General features: G+C 46.7%; 1 protein-coding gene across 4 annotated transcripts in view; it reads right to left on the minus strand.

Annotated features, from left to right (window-relative positions):
* Nucleotides 1-17,986, minus strand: part of Lig1 (DNA ligase 1) — a 45,742-nt gene that overhangs the window by 19,152 nt on the left and 8,604 nt on the right. For all 4 annotated transcript variants that reach the window (XM_052170838.1, XM_052170830.1, XM_052170855.1 and 1 more), the window contains exons 6-21: nucleotides 16,618-16,719; nucleotides 15,416-15,517; nucleotides 13,443-13,565; nucleotides 13,224-13,299; nucleotides 12,537-12,617; nucleotides 12,232-12,288; nucleotides 9,019-9,191; nucleotides 8,206-8,372; nucleotides 7,783-7,859; nucleotides 6,603-6,694; nucleotides 6,302-6,401; nucleotides 5,139-5,224; nucleotides 4,408-4,523; nucleotides 3,961-4,056; nucleotides 2,208-2,318; nucleotides 1,598-1,669 (exon numbers count right to left, since the gene is read on the minus strand). In XM_052170838.1, coding sequence (XP_052026798.1) covers nucleotides 1,598-1,669; nucleotides 2,208-2,318; nucleotides 3,961-4,056; nucleotides 4,408-4,523; nucleotides 5,139-5,224; nucleotides 6,302-6,401; nucleotides 6,603-6,694; nucleotides 7,783-7,859; nucleotides 8,206-8,372; nucleotides 9,019-9,191; nucleotides 12,232-12,288; nucleotides 12,537-12,617; nucleotides 13,224-13,299; nucleotides 13,443-13,565; nucleotides 15,416-15,517; nucleotides 16,618-16,719 — 1,631 coding nt within the window. The remainder of the gene's footprint in view (nucleotides 1-1,597; nucleotides 1,670-2,207; nucleotides 2,319-3,960; nucleotides 4,057-4,407; nucleotides 4,524-5,138; nucleotides 5,225-6,301; nucleotides 6,402-6,602; nucleotides 6,695-7,782; nucleotides 7,860-8,205; nucleotides 8,373-9,018; nucleotides 9,192-12,231; nucleotides 12,289-12,536; nucleotides 12,618-13,223; nucleotides 13,300-13,442; nucleotides 13,566-15,415; nucleotides 15,518-16,617; nucleotides 16,720-17,986) is intronic.

The raw sequence follows: 17,986 nt of genomic DNA on the forward strand, positions 1-17,986 counted from the left end.
CATAGGTTTCAGGGACTGAAGTCATGTCATGAAGCTTCACTGTCAAGCACGTTTACATGCTGAATGTCATCCCACAGGTCCCAGTTCTAGTATTTTTAACCCCACCCAACAAGGGTTAGGACCATGAAGTTCACATACATATCCAAGAGGATCTTCACTATGCTAATGAAGGACTGGGAATCACCTTCTAAGTGAGAAACACATTAGTCAATGCAATGGTCCCTCAGTATCTATGGAAGCCCTGCCCCAGAAACCAAAGTTCATACACGCTAAGGTCCTTTATAAACAATGGCTCAGTAAGCTAGACAGGGGTGCTGCCTGCTTGCTAACTTAGGAGGCTGAGGCCAGATCACACACACATAAACTTTATATATTCAGACAGGACAGATATAACCTGAATGAGATGTCATCTACCCATAGGAAGGCTAGCCTCTGCTCACCTTTCTTCTCTAAGGTAAACTCATCTGTTTGGTGGAAACAGTATGTGCTCTGTGGCTCAGTTAGGCAGGAGAATATAGAATGTCAGTTCTAATGGCCCAGTAACAAATCCAGATCTGGACCAGTACAGAGATTTGACTGGCACTGATCAGACAGAAGACATCAAGAGAGAAGCAGAAAGAGGAGACAAGGAAAAATGAGAGATCTCATCATCACTCAGCCCAATCCCATAAGCACACAGGATGATTTCTCACCAGGCTGAGGTGAGAATGATTTCTGATACCCTAAGTGACCATTTTCAAACTTGTCAGTCTCAAGACGCTTAATCTTTTTTTTTTTTTTTAAAGCAGATACTAGAGACTAGAGATATTTATGAGATATCAGGTCTCATAAATCCTGGGAACATTCTTTACTTCTGAGTCCCAGCCATTCACTAGGGGATTCTAGGCAGGTACAACACTTGAGCCACACCTCCATCCCCTACTGTAGGATTCTAGGTAGGGACTCTACCACTGAGCAACACCCCCTGTTTGTTAAAATGTACTTGAGGACTCTATTTAAAGACCTTCTATTTAGGGGAAAAGAAGAGTGGGTCACGCTTCTTGATATTTGTGATACAGAAGTTCGAAATTTAAAGACTTTTTAATTCATTAAAAATCAGTACATCCAATATACCCAAATAGCATTTATAATTCCCTTTTTAGGGTTCTGCAAATAAAGCTTGGGGTCTTGAGAGCAAGACAAGGAGGTAGTCTATTCCTGTGCTACACCTCCACACCTCCAAACAGCATGCTTCATAAAACACACCTCTATGTAAAAATGAACAGTGAGAAGAGGGGCTACAGCTGAATGACAGTGTTGAAGAGAACAGAAGCTGGCTTTTCCATAGTTTCTGCAGTCATGAGAAAAACCTACTTCATACAGATGTGACAGGAAGAAAGACCATACAAATGTAAAACCAGAAGAGTCCTCAAAAAAGCCCTGCAAGAAAGTCTGGGGGGGGGGGGGGGGCTCTGGCCTCCGGAGTCCACGAGTCACTGCCTGAACATGACCTCCCAGCTCAATGCTGGGGTAGAAGCAGGAACAGAACCCAGATAGGTAGCTCCAAGCTCACTCCAACCTGCCACCCTGTGGCCACCTGTCACAAAGCAGAACTTACCTCTCCGTTGAGGTAGAGGAGGTCAAAAGCATACAGACACACTTGCACCTGTATCTCCGATGCATCAACCTCCTAGTTGGGACAGAATAAAAGACCAGGCATGAGGGGAGAGGGAGGTGGCATTCTGTGCCCTATCTCGCCATGTCTCAGGCTGGCCCCTACCATTCCTCACTGCTACCCCCAGCTACGGTCACACTGCCTAGGAGGCGGCAATGCTGCAAGCATAAGCCCTGAATGAGGATGGCTCTTAGGAAATTCTGACTTCATTCTCCTTCACATATGATGTCCAGTTTCCCTTCTAGCTAATGATGATAAAATGCCACAATTCTGGCCAACTAAATATAAAAAAAAAAGCCAGCTGAGGTAAAGAAATGTGAATTCCCCAACAGGGCTTTCAAAGTGAAGTGACAAACACAAGAAAAGGACCCTTCTATCTTCCCTAACTGGGATGCTGGGTAAGAATGTGGTGGCTTGGGCACTCTGCTGAAGCTAGGAGATGGACATCCAGATTCCTTCTGACCCTAGAGAACCAAGTAGGACCCCAAAGTCAGGACTGGGAAGAAAGAGACAAAGTGTGGCACTGTTCCATAAGTGTATGGGTTGATGCTACCTTGCGCTTGCGCGTGGTGAGCACTTGGAATGGCTGGATCTGCTTCTTTTCCCGATCCCAGGCCACAGCCTCGGTGTCCAGAATGAAAGATGTGACTGAGGGGTGTTTAATCTACAAAAGGAAGGGGTCAAAAGACAGAAGCAGGCCAATGAATTGCTTTACCCTCCCACTGCTCTCACAAACCACAGCTGACCTCAGCAGGACACAAGAGTCTTCACCAAAGTACACTAGCTTTCCTGATGACTTGCCATTTGGTACCACAGACCAGACACAGCAGCAGCAGCCAGAGAAACGTCCCTCTTTTCTTAACTACATTCAACTTCCTGTGAACCCAGTACTTCCACTCTGAGGTCTGCCTAAGCCAGACTGTCTCCACCTCACCACCCAACTGCTGGTCTCCTGTACTGCACTGACCCTGACTGCAATAGTCTCTGGCCAGCAGACAGGGTAGTTGTCAAACCCTGATTATTATGGCTGTACGTGCTGATAAAAATGGTATGCCACTTCCCTGAGTTGTGGAGAGCTCTTCCCCAGTCCCTGATCCTCAGCCTCTCTCTACTTCAGCACATCAGCAGGTATTCTGTGCCTCTAAGGGACGGGTGCCTCATAGCACTGAGCCTTTGCTTTGTTTGTCTTCCTCCCCACTCCCTATCCTGTGTCTTCCCTGGAAAGCCTTCTTTTCCCAGGCACAGTGCCAGGAACTGCCTTTCACATTGCATCCCAGAGCTAGCTATATGGTTTGACAATTCAAAAAAACAGTCCAATTCAAATCTACTTTTTCTTCACTTGGGCTAGGGATTTAACATAGGGTCTTGGGTAGTACATGTCAGGCAAACGTTCTACCACTGAGTCACGCTACCAGTAACTCAATGGTGTTTTCAAGGCAATGTCTCTAACACTGAGCCATTCCTTCAGCTGCTCACTGGTGCACACAAGACAAGTGTACTACTACTAAGCCACACCTCCAGTTTCTCACTGTTAAGACTCTAGACTAGTGTTCTAACCACTGAGCAGTATCTCAGCCACAGTTATTGGACTTTATTCAGTCACAGATATTGGACCTCTTCTTCGGAGTCCACATTGCCCATCTCTAATGAAGGCAGCAAGCGGGGCTATGGCACCACAGGCTATGGCATACAGCAGATGCCTAGCCAACACTTGCTGAGTAAGAATGCGCTTCCTGCTCAAGGCCACTTCTAAGAAGTGCTCAGTGGTTAAGAGTGATATCCTTGCAAGGGATCTGGGTTCAATTCTCAATATCCACAAGGTACAAAGAAAGGCCTGGCCTAAGGCCCAGCCCTGTTCTGCCTGAGGTACTTGTAAAGCTGCAGCTGCTCAGAGGCCAGTGTCCTTGAGATCCTCTCTCAGCCTCAGATCCTCAGACTCCAGCGTGATCCAGGATTCTACTAAGGTCATTCATAGGAACCTGTGTTAGACAGCATCCATAGTAGGGGTAGTGGGCAGGATGGGACAAAGGCCTAAACCCTCTTTCTCACTGTTTCTGTCTGGAATGTAGTAGATATGGGGAGGCAAAAGTGGGGATGAAAAGCTGGCCAACCAAAGATAGCGGAGTCAGCTCAGCCTATTCCTGCCTCCAGATCAGAGGACTAAGCAACATCTTTGCAGGCAACACTGAAGCCAAGTTTGTTATATGCAGATATAAATTTTCCAGAGTCCTCCTAATAAACCCTCCCCCACAGAAGCAGGTTGGTCCAGAGTGGGCTGTACTACAGCCCAGCAGGCAGATGCTCACCTTGGGGATTCGGCTTATAATGTCAGGATACTTTCCTGTGTTGTCTTCCTGGTTCCTGCTGAAGATCTTCACTTCTCCACCTTCCAGAACATGTATCTACCACCACGGAAGGAAGAGGAAATCAAGCAAGACCTTCCTATGTGACACTGTCTTCAGAGCTCACCTTCATTCATAGGTTGAGAGGCTCAAAGAGCTGCTACACAGATCTGAGCAAATCACCTCAAGTTTTCTTACACCTATAATGTATGCCCAGCATCCCCCATCTTTTTTTTTCTTTTTTTAAAACTTCTATTTAAAGTAAGTGTGTGTGTGTGTGTGTGTGTGTGTGTTGTGTGCACATGCACGCATTACTTAGGACCTGTGTGTGTGTTGTGTGCACATGCACGCATTACTTAGGACCTATACTAAGTACCTTCCTCATACAGGAAGGGCTGTACTGGCCCATACCTGTGCCCGCTGCCCATCGTACTTATACTCGCAGGTGAAGTCGACCTCCTCAAAGCGTTTCAGGACCTCTCTGACACCCCGAGTGGGATGAGCCAGCATTGGTTTAAGCGGGACCCCTGGAAGGAAAGAACACAAGTTAGGGAGGCCGAGGAAAGGCAAGAGATAAGGAATTAGAGGGCGAGGCAAAAGCTACCAATGTGCCTTTGGACCTACTACTCACTTCTGCTGACATGAGGCAGAGGACTGCCCACATTTGAGAAGAGACACGTGGGTCCCCATCCCAGCCCCCTGGAAGCTAATAAAGGCACAGAACTAACGAGTAACAGAACAAGTAATATGGTCACATCAGTCATATCCTTTACAAGCAACATTACCTCCCTCTTTCCCCTGATCATAAAGGACTTAGAGTGAAAGGAAGGAGATAGAAGGACAAGACAGAAGGAGCCCAGGTCCCTGGAGGAACACTGGAGCACAGCCAGAGGCTGCCACTGCTGCCTGCCTTGCTCTGAACACGTATGTACATGGCACATTCTCTGTGGCCAAGCCACTGCCTTCTGGACATTTTCTGCTGCTGCAGCCCATGCCCTACTCAGTTCATAAGGGAGAATGGAGAGGGGAAGATAAGGCCTCAGCAAAGGGAGCCAAGTACTCAGAATCTATCTGGGTGTAGTTGCTCACACAACTTCATCTATAGAAGGTAGCCGCCCCAGCCATGGGGCCATGGAGGATACCTGGGCTCAGCTTGCAGTGCTGTGGGAGACGTTCCAGGCCATGCTCCAGCAGTACAGGGATGATTCGATCCAGGTCAGGCACCTCACTGGGGATGGGTTCAAGAGAAGATAGCAAGATGACAAGGTCTTTTGTTTTCTTTCATGGTCCTGGGAGAAGGGGTAGAACCCAGGCCTTGGGCATATGAAAAAAATGTTCTGTTGCTGGACTATATATTCCATACCCGCAACCCAGATAGGACAGACCTAACAGGCAGTGGCCAGTTCCAGAGAGTGGATTCTAGGCAAGCACTACTAGCCCCTCACTGGGAGAGTCTAGGAAAGCTAGACTCAACTGCTAAGCAGACCCCACTCCTTGATTTTATAAGACAGGATCCTGCTTCATATCCCAAATCAGCAGAGAACGTGAGATACCAAGAGTATACACCACACCCAGCCCACGAAGGTTCTTTCCACAAACTACTAACTTGAAAACTCTGTCTACATACAAGTGCAGGTGCAGAGATCCCGGAGCCCATGCCTGGGCTCAACTTATCTCTGTGACCAAGTCCCCAACTCCTGTCCCCAGGTGTCCTACTCAGCACACACACACCATGCTGACTGTTGTCCTCAGCATGCATACTCTATTACCCCTTGCTCATGTCCCAGTGACTGTGTCCCACTCAAGGCTACTGCTGACTTATTCAGCTGGTCTGGGACTGGGCAGAGTGGGCTGGATAGAGCTTGGCAGATGGTGGATGCTCCAGAGGTTAAGCCACTGGGAGATCTGTGAGAAACTCATCCCTGCCATGTGCCCAGCACCCAGGGCAATCAAGCACAGATCAAGTGCATTGGGGACATTTATGGAACTGCTCACTGTCCCTCTTTCCTCTGGCATGGTCACCAGGTCAGTCAATGGTCCCAGGTCAGCAGCTGGCCGAAGTCCTTCCATGTGGCTCACTATAAAGCCCAAAACCTCTCTGTGCTGGTAATATCTACTATGAGTAGTAACCAGCCTCTTCTCTGGGTACCTTAGGGCTTTGGCTGGAACTCTGGGCATCTTGTGCCTGCAGCCCTCACATGCAACCCAGCATCATCCCTGTCTAGAATACAATCCCTTGTTACTATGAGCACCATGTCAGTCACTCACATGTTGATCATTATTCTTCCCCAACCCTGCATCTCACCAGTAGGTCTGCTTCAAGATCATGCCTTGTTCTTCCAACCACATCTTTCTGGCCTCTGCTGTCTTACCCTTCCCAGCATCCACCACGGCTGTGGGAAATTCTATGAAAAGACCAACCAGCATCTTAGTAATGAACAAGACCCCTCAGCAATTCAATGGTTCAGGGTCAGAGGGTGGTATGTGGCATTTGACAGGGCAAGGAATGAGGTAGGCTGTCCAAGGGCATTCTCAGAAGACAATGGGGAAACAGACGGAAAAGAGAAGCCCTGGTGATGGGATGAAAGTGGGCCAGAGCGACTCACCTTGGCCAGGGGGTGTGAGGCTCACAGCCTGAGCAAGGGCAGCCAGCACCGACTGCTCAGCCAGCCCAAGACGCAGCCGCCCACTTAGGGACCTAAGGACAGAGCAGCAAGTGTGAGCTGCCTAGCCCTCATCTTGCCCTCACACTCTGCCTGCTCCTGTCTCCCCAGCCTCCACCTTTTGTGGAACCTCTTCAATATTCAGTCTTCAAAGCCTCAAAGAGACCCAAGATATCATTATAATCCCTAACAGATGAAGAAACCTGGGCTAGCCAGAGATGGCCATGACCACTGGGAAACAGAAGCAGGAATTTCACAGCCAAGAAGGTAGACGCTTGAGGCGGGCAAGTCACGGCAAAGCTGAGAGACAGAGCCTGACTCTGCTAGTGGGTGTGCAGACAAAAATCTGAGAGTTATCCAGATATCCAGGCTGCATAGCTACACTACCCGCACCCCACCTCTATCAGTTCCAGTGAGGATAATAGGATTTACTTCCCATAGTGGCTGGGTGACTAGATGGTATCAAACAGTAGGTACAGGGCAGAACACCTAAAAAATTACTTCAAAACCCACTTCAAGAGAGATCAGTAACTTTCCTTCTACTGTCATGTCAGCTTATACTGAATGCACGCCAAGGCAGACATCAGTTATCAACCACAGAATTTACCCTTGAACTCCAGGACCCTTTTCTAGGCAGCATCACCAATGGAGGATGACAGGAAGTAATTATGGTTTGATATGAAATGTTCTCCACAGACTCATACTTTGAATGCTTGTCTACAGCTTGATGATACTATTTTGGGAGGCTAGAGAAACTTCAGGAAATGGGGCCTACCCAATAGAAACAGGTCACTATATAGAAGGCTATACAGGCCTTGGTCCTGATCTTACTCTGCTTCCTTGTCTGCTGCGATGTGAGGAGACACACACACACTCCTGCTGCTACAAACCCTACTATGCCTTCCCTACCAAGATGGACCCAAACCATTCAAGACACCACCAAGTGCTCAAATCATAGTAATGCAAAAGTAACTAAGATGGGCTTCCAATGCAAAGTTAGAACTGGGTCATGTTGGTACTTTCCTCATGAGAAGGCAGTCAGGGTGTTAGCAGTGTCTACAACTGCCAAGGGCTCACTAGCTAGGACCATATGCCTCCCCGCTCTCGTGAGCCCCATGTTTACCTGGCAATGAACCGGGCTTCCGAGTGGCGGCAGGCAACAAAGAGGCTCTTGATAATGTCCATCTTCTTGGACATGGACTAAACAAAGTAGAGAATAGGCAAGGAACCATCAGAGAACACTTTTCACTTTGGAAAACCTGCCACTGCCATGATCACCACCACCACCAGCTGCTGTAGTGTCTTAATGTGACAGAATGGCAATGAGGTAGCTCTCTGCCTCGTTCGCTTTGCCACAAGCAGTAACCAGTGTCCTGACACCCAGGAGACCCGGCACTAGATGCTAGGTTCTCCAGAGAAGAACGGAAAGAGACACTGTAAACCACACAAGCACAGATGAACACTAAGGTACACAGTCCCCACCACAGGCTTTGTTTTGGGTCTCGGGACATCTGGGTGTTGGGATAAGGCACCCTGCTCTACTTACAGCACTGCCAGTGAGCCGGGCAATGTCACAGAATTTGGTAAAGACTCCAGAAACGGTGAGTGGAGGTGGAGGCAGCATGAGTCTCTGAGTGCTGCGGCTGTTCTCAGCCACCAGCCCCACATCCCCCTTCTCAGCTACCTCAGCCCGGATGGACTCCAGCTGACGACCTTGAGAGAGGAGGCAGTGGGGAAGAAAGTAGAAGAGGACACTGCAGCAACCTGTGTCTCTTCACTGGTCATCTGGACTTAGGGGGTGGGAGGGTGGGGCTTCCCTTGTCTACAGATTGCTTCCTTGATACAACTAGTAAATGCCGGCTCCAATGATGTCAGTGTAAGAAGTCTAAGCAACAGTCAGTCTGAGAAAAACAAGCAGCTGGGTGAGCACACCCAGACTGGCAGTTATGTGTAGATGCAACTAAACCCATGGAGTGGGATGGGATGGGGTCAGTGGAGGTAGAGAGGGCTGCCTGTTTGATCCTTAGCTGGTCTCTAACAGTTGCCACCCCCTCCTTTATTGTCTTTCTATTGTTCTGCCTTGACCTTGCTCATGTTTGAAAGCACAATCCTAATCTGGCATACTTGAGGCAGGAGCAAGAGGCTGGCAAGATGGACAAGCAAGCAGTAAAGACAACTCGATGGCTTTCACCACCCTTCCTCTCCACCCCACAGCTCCTATCCCAGCACAGGCTGTGCCTCCCACCCTGTCTGCCCAGACCCTGAAACTCTGGCCTTGTCAAGTACTCTTCTACTGCCTCTCCCTCTACCTTTATCCCCCAGTCCTAACTTTTCTAAAGTTCAAGTGGACCCCTCCTACCTGTGGCCTGGGCAACTGCCTTGAGGAGGACACCATCACCAACACCCAGCTCTAGTCCCTGCTGAGGTGGCCCAAGGCGGCTGAGGCTGAGGTAGAGAACAGGGAGCAAGTCCGGAGGGGACAGGGCCACCACGGATCGCAGCAGGTTGCTTAGTGTCTCCACCATCTTGAGCCTGGAAGAAAGGGCCAGGGTGCGTCCACCTACGCCAAGGTCAGTGGGGTGTGGCCAAGGTCAGTGGGGTGTGGCCAGGGTGCGTCCACCTACGCCAAGGTCAGTGGGGTGTGGCGTCCCAGGGAATGAGAAGGAAAAATAGAGAAAGGAGAAGAATAAAGAGCCAAAGGAACAATGACAGTTTCTTGTGGAAAGATGACTGTGAAAAAATGACAATGAAGATGACACAATCACTGACAGAGAACAGCAGCCATACACAGACACTTCCTCAAGAAGGCATTGGCTTTAAACCCTTCCACCATTTAACTGATGGGTTCATGTCCACTCTGAGACAGGTGGCATTATTATTATTATTATTATTATTATTATTATTATTTAACTGATGGGTTCATGTCCACTCTGAGACAGGTGGCATTATTATTATGCCCACTTTACAATTGACAAAACAGGAAAACAGGCACGGAAAGACTTGCCCGAGGTCAGGAAACTAAAATCTATCAGGCTGAGGGTCAGGCCAAGGTTCTCCACTCGAGGACACTCAAGCCACTGAGAATGATGGCCACGCTTCCTATAAATGCTGTTTGCCCAACTGACATGGGCTGATGGAAGAGCCATGTGATCTGGGACATAGCTCAGCTGACAGAGCACCTACGCCGCATGTGCACTGGGGTGTGGAGGCCCACATGCACTCCTAGTACTCAAGAGTGGAAGCAGAAAGAGCAGCTCAGGGCTGACATGAGCTCCATGAGACCTGTCTCAAAAAAATAAAATAAAGGAAATAAAGAAAGGTTGTTTTTCTTAGAATAAGCCTAAAGAACAATTCTTTTAGAAAGGCAGGAGGGAAAAGAGAAACACAGAATCATCTCATCACCCCTGTGCAAAGACCACAGGAATGGATGGCTGATGCAGAAAAAAAAGATCAACTGCTGGATGTTGGGATGTACAGACAGACCCATGTCTGCTCAGCTGCAGAATGTGACGTATCTAGAAGCAGACTTTGTAGGTTTGATTAGGGATGGAAAGAAAAGCATGCTAGATAACGGTGAGCCCTAAATGGCCTTTCAGAAAAGGCCACGGTGATGCACATAAGCCTGGAAATGCCAAGGCTGGCTGGGGTCGAAGAAGCTGGAAGAACTTGAGTCAAATTCCCTCTCTAAGCCTCAAGAGGAGTTAACCTGCCTGCCAACAACCAAACTGTTACCACCATCTTAGCTATAGATTTCAGGCTTCCTGCACTGCGGAAATAACTTTCTATTGTTTTAATTCATCTAGTGGCAATCTGTTTCTGCTGTCCTAGGACAGCAGAAGTGAAAGAGCAGGTGAAGGTTAGGAAAGGAGCAGGAAGTCTCCACAAGGTTGGCAAGAGGGAGGCTGCACAGGGAGGCAGCCAGGCACTCAGCCTTGAGGCCAAGTGGGTGATGGAGTACCAGACCAGTGACATCATACGCAGTGAAAAGACATTGTCTGAAACTAATTCTGAGGAAATGGGCTACAAATCCAAACTGAGAATCACTGCAACCTTCATCAGTAGCAAAGTGACAAAGAACACAAACAGATGGAGGGGATAGGCCAGCTAAACACCATAGGTGAGAATCTAGACAAGAAACCAAGACAGAAAAGGGCAAGTGTCATGATGCAAATGAACGTGGGAATCCCTGCCACTAACAGTTCTGGATTCAAGATGACCATCTTGGTTCTGACCATAGCCCTAAACCAGAATAAGATATTGTGGGTCAGAACAGAACAGCCATCCTGAAGTTTCCTCCAGGTAGAGAACATAAGAGATTCTCCAAAAGCAGTCTCCCCTACGTTATGTAGATAAACTCAATCTTCATAAAAGACAGAGATATTCCATTCTTCCCTTTACTCATGGGGGAACCGAAGCTTGAGAAGGGAGACCAAGCCACCTGCCACAGGCACACCACCAGGAAGCAAAGCAAAGCTAACTGTGCCCTTGGCTGCCTCACTCACCTGCTGCTAGATATCCTGCTACTCAAGGTCCTTCCATGTCCTGGGGTTACAGCCCATGGGAAGTTCTTAAACATTCCCAAGGAAACATTTCTAAGGACAAAGCATTGAGGGCAGCCGAAAGATGTATTAAAATGAAGAAATTTATGTCAGGAAAGCTTAAACCAACATGGAGAACTGAAAACAAGACTAAGGCCAAATGAAGAATACCCCATTATACGTCTATAAGAAAGCCCCAGGTATGGGGGGCCAGGAAAGGACAGAGTTGTGAGAGGAGAGGAGAGGAGCAAAGGTGCCAGCCTGTACAACTGACGCTGACACAGCCATCACTGGGAGGGAACGCTCTGCAGGAGAAGCTCACCAAGCAAGGTCATGCTCACGGTAACCAAGACTAGACTTCTATCCACTTGAGATGTAGAAACAAGACTAAAGTCGCTGTGTGACACATCCCCTGTAGTTCCTAGTATCTGTTTCCTAACCCTGCAGACCTGGGTGACCCTGTGTCTCACACAAGCACATTCAACCTTTGACAGTGACGGGGGAGGTCATCTGAAAAGCTCCAGAACGGCACAATCAAATTACAATCAACAACAGAGAGTTCTCACACCATTAAGACATCTGTGTTCAACTACATTCGTAGCTATCTCAGCTGCATGCAGCCTTTGAGCACAGGCAGGATCCACTTAGACCAAGAGACTATGCCATCAAAAACTATGCTGTAGCCAGGCAGCCAGGCAGAGGAGTCCACATCTTTAATAGCAGCACTCAGGGGCAGAGGAGGTATATCTCCTGAGTTCAAGGCCAGCCTGGTCAACACAGTGAGCTCCAGGCCAGCCAGGGTTTCATAGAATAGAAAGACCTTGTCTCAAAAGCCAAAAAAAAAAAAAAATTAAGAAATGAGAAGCTGAGGGTCTTCTCAGTCTCAGCCTCAAAAATATGTCAGCCATTTTTGTGAATGGACAACGACCATTATGAGAAGAGGTGAGGACTGACTGAAGGGCAGGAAGCAGCACACAATGCCATGCTGAGAACAGCGCCAAAGAACCTGCCCCTGTGCCTGAGTAACTAATTACCTAGCAGAAACCTCCTCAATCTTCTCAAATGTCCGGGCCACAGCAAGAAAAGGGACCCTGAGAAAGGAAAAGAGATATGATAAGCATTTGAATAGGCCGTAACAGTCTATATACAGCCTGCCTCTTCACATCCTCCTGGGGAACACATGCAGAGGCAACTATCCACTATCCCTTCCCATACATAACTCTGTGTCCAAAACAGAGATGGGAGAGAGATGACAGCTCTTCCAACAGAGGCCAAAATGACAGTCTCCCATAGTCACAGGGATAGAACCTAAAACAGTATGGGAAGGCTAACTCCTTACTTCTGGCCATGTTTCCAACAGGCATCTTCAATGGGATGGTAGTTGTTCTTGGAAGGATTATAATTTGTTGGATCCAGGATTCTAAAGAGGCAAAGAGAAGTTGAAATTGGGTAACTCTGGGTCTAAGAAATGTTTCTACTATGTGTTGGGCCTGGCTTACAAAGCTAAAGGTTAACACATTCCTATTTCCTCACTGCTGACAGAGAGGCCCTCAGAAGATTCCAATGTAGATGTCTGCTGCTTCGATAGCATGAACACAACCTGGTAAGTTCAGTATGATGGAATCAGTGTACTTAGAACTAAGGATAGAGTGCTGGGTGGTACCAGAGGGCAAAGAGGCTTTAAGATTTTGTCCTGGGAACAATGCAGAACCAGTCTAGGAAGGTGAGTAGGGGGTGAGAGGCAAGAATTACTACCATGGTTACCTTGCTGTATGCCCTTTGCCCTTTGGGGGAGTCATACTGGAAGTTAGAGGTCAGACAAAACGCCAACCAGTGGGTATGCAAACTCCCTAAACAGTTCTTACTCTGCCTGTATCCTAAGGCTTTGCAACAGGGTCCAAAGTGTCTAAAACACTGGCCAATGACCAAGCCCTACAAGAGGAGAAAACCCAAGCTAGGGCTGAGTCATGGACTCGGAGAAGAGAATGTGCTAGGAGATGTTTCTCAGACCTGGGCACTGACTCACCCCTTGGTCTCTTCCTTTCTTAGAGTGCCTGACTCTTCTTGTTTGACTTCAGTTTTCACTGCTGGTTTTCGGGGTGCTGCAAGGGAAAATAGGAAGTAGAGGGTCCCTAATCTTCATAGGCCCAACTCCCGTGCTTTGTTCAGCCAGCACTGCCTAAACAGAGTCCCACAATCCGCTGCCTACACAGCCCAGATGGATAAAGATGAAAAAGGCGCTCACTGAAGAAACTGCTCAGTGTCTTGGCACCTCTGGCAGGTTTGCTCTGTTCCTCTTCCTGAGGCTTCTGCTTCACACCTGCCTTACATACTGGAGTGTTCTCTGTCTCTGTCAGGGTTATTGACTCTGAAATCAGAAAGGGTAGAGTGATACAAACAGCTGTTGGGGCTGGTCTTCTAAACTGTGTGTTCTGATGCTTAGTTCTATACCCCAAGATCAGGTTGCAGTCTGGACATGGGCATTGTATTGACCAATGTCTTGTGAAGAATGTTCCCCAAAAAATCCCTGATGGTTAAATAAAAAGCTAGAGCATGTAACTGGGCACTAGAGAGAGGAAGACAGGATTTGGATAGAGTGAGGTGATCTCAGGTAGGGACCACGAGGGAGAGAAGGAAAAGGGAGAGCAGAAGACAGCTGCCATGGGGCAGGGTGGAAGATGAAGATGGACCACAGCACATAGCCAAGGAAAGCTCACCCTGAGGATACACATGGAAATAGCAAGACGCAATTGGCAAGTAACAGGCAGTCTCTCTGGTTATTAGTAGACTAATCAGGTTAGACTAGCTCAGAACCTGCCTAGCACAGCGCCAGCAGCTTGATCATAAAATCTGATGTCTCTGTGTCATTTATTCTGGAGCAAAACAGTATAGAATAGGGCAGAAACTTTCCATAAAATTACCACTCACTATAAATAGTTTCTACCTCTAAATGTTAAGATCCCAACGCCATTGTACCCTATGAGTGGAAAATTGAGCAATTCTGACCTTTCTCCATCCGCTAGGTAATGCAGGCCCTCTCTGGCCTAATGTTCACTCCTTAGTGCTAATGAAAGCACAGATGATACTGAAGCAAAAATGGCAAACTTAGGAATGGTAGTGAAAAGAAACCTCATCACCCAATTAGGTGGCCATCAGCATGAAATACCATCTCAGGGAAACTGAGGCAGGGGAATAACAAAACTACAAAGCAACCCTACACCTCCTAGTAAGATCATGTCTCAGACAAACAAAGTAAACAAAACAGAACTGGGGTGTGACTCCGTGGTAGAGCACCTGTCTAGAATCCCTAAATAAGAGTTGAAAAATTGGCTCAGCAATTAGAGAACTGACTCCTCTTCCAGAGGTCCTAAGTTCAATTCCCAGCAACCACATGGTGGCTCATAATCATCTGTAATGGGATCTGATGCTCTCGTCTAGTGTGTCTGAAGACAGTGACATAGACATAATATAAATAAATAATTCTTTAAAAAAAAAAAATAAAAGAATCCACCAGTGAGGGGGCTGGGACCATAGCTCAGTAACAGAGTACCTGCCTCTTCCTCTAGTGAGAAGACTGAGGTACAGCTCAGAATTAAACACCTGCCAGCATATATCAGGTCCTGGGTTCCACCACCAACATTAAAATATATATCTTACACACACACACACATATATATATATATATATATATATATAAAATTTATAAAATGTGTGTGTATGTGTATATATATATATATATATGTGTGTGTGTGTGTGTGTGTGTATGTGTATGTGTGTATATTCTAAATCTTAGCATGATTCAAACAAACAGTACCATTTTTCTTATAGAAAATAGATATATGTATATGCCTAAAAGTGTCCTTACAAACGTGACCTACAACATAGGGGTCTCAAGGACACCAAGGAACAGAAGCTACAAGAACACTCCCTCTTCTGAATCGTGTAACTAAGCTTAGATATTGCACTTAATAAACACCCACTCATTTTGTTGTATTTGAAACCTATGATGTCTAAAAGCATTTTATTTAAGGGTTCTTTCCTCTCTTCCCACATGCATGTTTAATAAGCAATAAACCCAATTGTAAAAGCAAACCTGATTATCTTGGAGTTCACACTGAACCCAAGTTGGGAAGTCTGTGCCTTTTTCAGTGAACCACTTTCCACAGACAAGTGGATGCCCCAAGCAGGTTCATGAAGCCAGGGTAATAAGCAACTCACCATGGGACTTTGTGGGCTCAGGGGGTACTAGGGGCAGGTCCCCCTCCTTTTCTTCCTTCTGTTTTACCTCTTCAGCCTCTGTGAGGCTTTCTGTTGGGGTCTCTGTTCCTCATGAGAGACAAAAAAGTTAAATGAAAGTGAGGCCTAAAGGCACTCCCACACAGTACAGTCTGAAGCAGAAAGGTCACAAGTCCGAAGTCTGCCTGGACCACAGAGTAAATTCCATTTTTAGTTTGGGTAAAAACAAGATACAGACATGCAACTCAGCAGTGGAGCACCTGCCTATCCTGTATATTTTTACAAATGTACTAAAAAGTCATACCACCAGGGTAATGATAAAATTACAAACACTAACCTGGGGGAAATCTGCATTAGAACAAAGATACTCCTTTTACTAGGAGATGCTCAGAATTGCTAAAATCTCCAACTTACAGAGAATTTTTTTAATTGACTACTAACAGCCAATAGGAAATCAAGCCTCCACTAAATAATTCAAAACTATCATGGGAAACTGAGCCACATGGAGATTTTTATTCTTATCACATGAACAAGATCCTGGCCGGGTCAACAACTGCAGCTGATGAAATCACACACAGCCCCCATGATCAATAGATTTGTCTCTGTGGCTATTTCCCTGTACCCCCAAAATAAAGGGAACCCTCTCAACAGTATGACGGTCTACAGTCTCCGCGGGAACACAGCAGCACCTCCTGGACACCACAGGAAACGCTAGCTAAGCTTAAAGCTAGTTTCCAGTTGCCTCAAAGTACATCCTTGGATGAACTCACCTCCAATGAAAAACAATTTCCATTAAATAAAACAAGATAAAATTGAAATCATTTATAAATAATAATGAATTAAGACAAAAATGTTTCAAAAAGCTTTCGCAATGTGCTCCTGTGTATTGGGGTCTGGAAAATTTATTCATTTTACTATTTATTGAAAATAGCCTTGCTATGTAGACCAGGCTGACCTCAAACTGCAGTGATCCTCCTGCCCCAGCTTCCTGGATGCTATTATTGTAAGCACAGGCAACCATGTCTGGTCCCAAATCTAAAATGTTGATTTAAAGGTTTGGATATCAGATTTGGAAGTGTAAACATCTTGTACTGCACATACCTCCCCTACCCTTGTAGGTCCCCGTTCTGTGTCTCTTGAAAACACATGCACACAAACATGCTCCTCTCATCCTGCCCCCTCACCTTCTTCTTCTTTCTTCCTTTTCTTAGCAGTTGCTTTGTCTTTGTCCTCATTCTGCTCCTCAAGGGTGTCTTGGATTTTCCGTTTGGGGAGCTGCTTCCGTGCTGCAAAGGTAAAGGGAGTACTGTAGCTGACCACCAGTGTGTCTGTGCCTGCCCCTGTGATCAGACACACTGCCTGCTCAAAGAGGAGACCTAGAAGGTTCTGGATCCTTCCTCTTCTGACCTCCCAAAGCCACTACCCCATGTGTACCTCATCTTTCCAGCCCCGAGTCTAGGAACTTGGGCAAGTTATTTATTCTGTCTGTCTGCCCTTCCCTTTCTTGCATTTTGAGAAAGGAAACAAGCTGCAGTAAATGATACGGGGATGTCCTCGGTACCTGGGCCTGGGGCCTGAGAACCCTGGGGATCCAGACTACATTCCTCTCTAGCTCTTGCCACATGCTATCCTCCAGCTGCCTCTTCAAATCACTGCATTCTCTAGAGACACCATAGTGTCAGAAGTCCCACGTGTCCTGTTTTTCCTACCTCTAAGTCTCTGCACATGTGACACACATCTGGGAAAGTCTCCACTTGCCTTCTCTGAACCTTCCCTAGGCAGCATGGACAACTGGCAGCTGAGCTCCCAGAGATCCCTGTGGACAGCTCTGCCTCACGGAAGCATTCAGAAAGCTGCATATGTGATAATAAACTTGAGCGTTGAAAGGAGAGAAAAAAAAGTCAAAATGGAGAACCTAATTCCAGCTACACACCATGATCTGAACACAATTTCAATTCTAAATTTCGAGCAGTCTTTTTTTTAATGCTGAGTGTTCATATTCATTGGAAATTGACTAAATCTGGAATTCCTAGGAGATACACCTCTGTGTCTGTGAGGACGGTTCTGTTTAGTTTGAACTGTGGAAGTTCACCCTGAATTTGGGTGGCACCATACCAGGGGTTCGGAACTAGGTATATGACATATATATATGTGTGTGTGTGTGTGTGTGTATACACACACACACACACACACACACACACACACACGAGGAGAAAGTGAGCTGCGCACCAGTGTTATCTGCTTCTGCTTTCTGACAGGAATCTGCTGTCATGCTTTCCCAATGATTATGGACTGCACTGCCAAACCGTGAACCAGAATAAACTCTATCTTTTATATGCTTCTGGAAGGCATTTTGTCAAAGTATGAAAAGGGGGAGAAAAAAATAAAATATACACTAAGTTTTCAAAATCTCACATGCTGTATGTATATACCTGTCAATTCACACATTGTGTTTAAGAGTTTTAAAAACAGACAGCATTCTATAAACAAGCAGATTCCCACACCCAAGTTGCTCGTGGGATACTGAAGACTTCCTTGCTGAGACGTGCTCTC

Source organism: Apodemus sylvaticus, chromosome 1 (assembly GCF_947179515.1).
Source record: "Apodemus sylvaticus chromosome 1, mApoSyl1.1, whole genome shotgun sequence".
Classification (NCBI taxonomy): Eukaryota; Metazoa; Chordata; class Mammalia; order Rodentia; family Muridae; genus Apodemus; species Apodemus sylvaticus.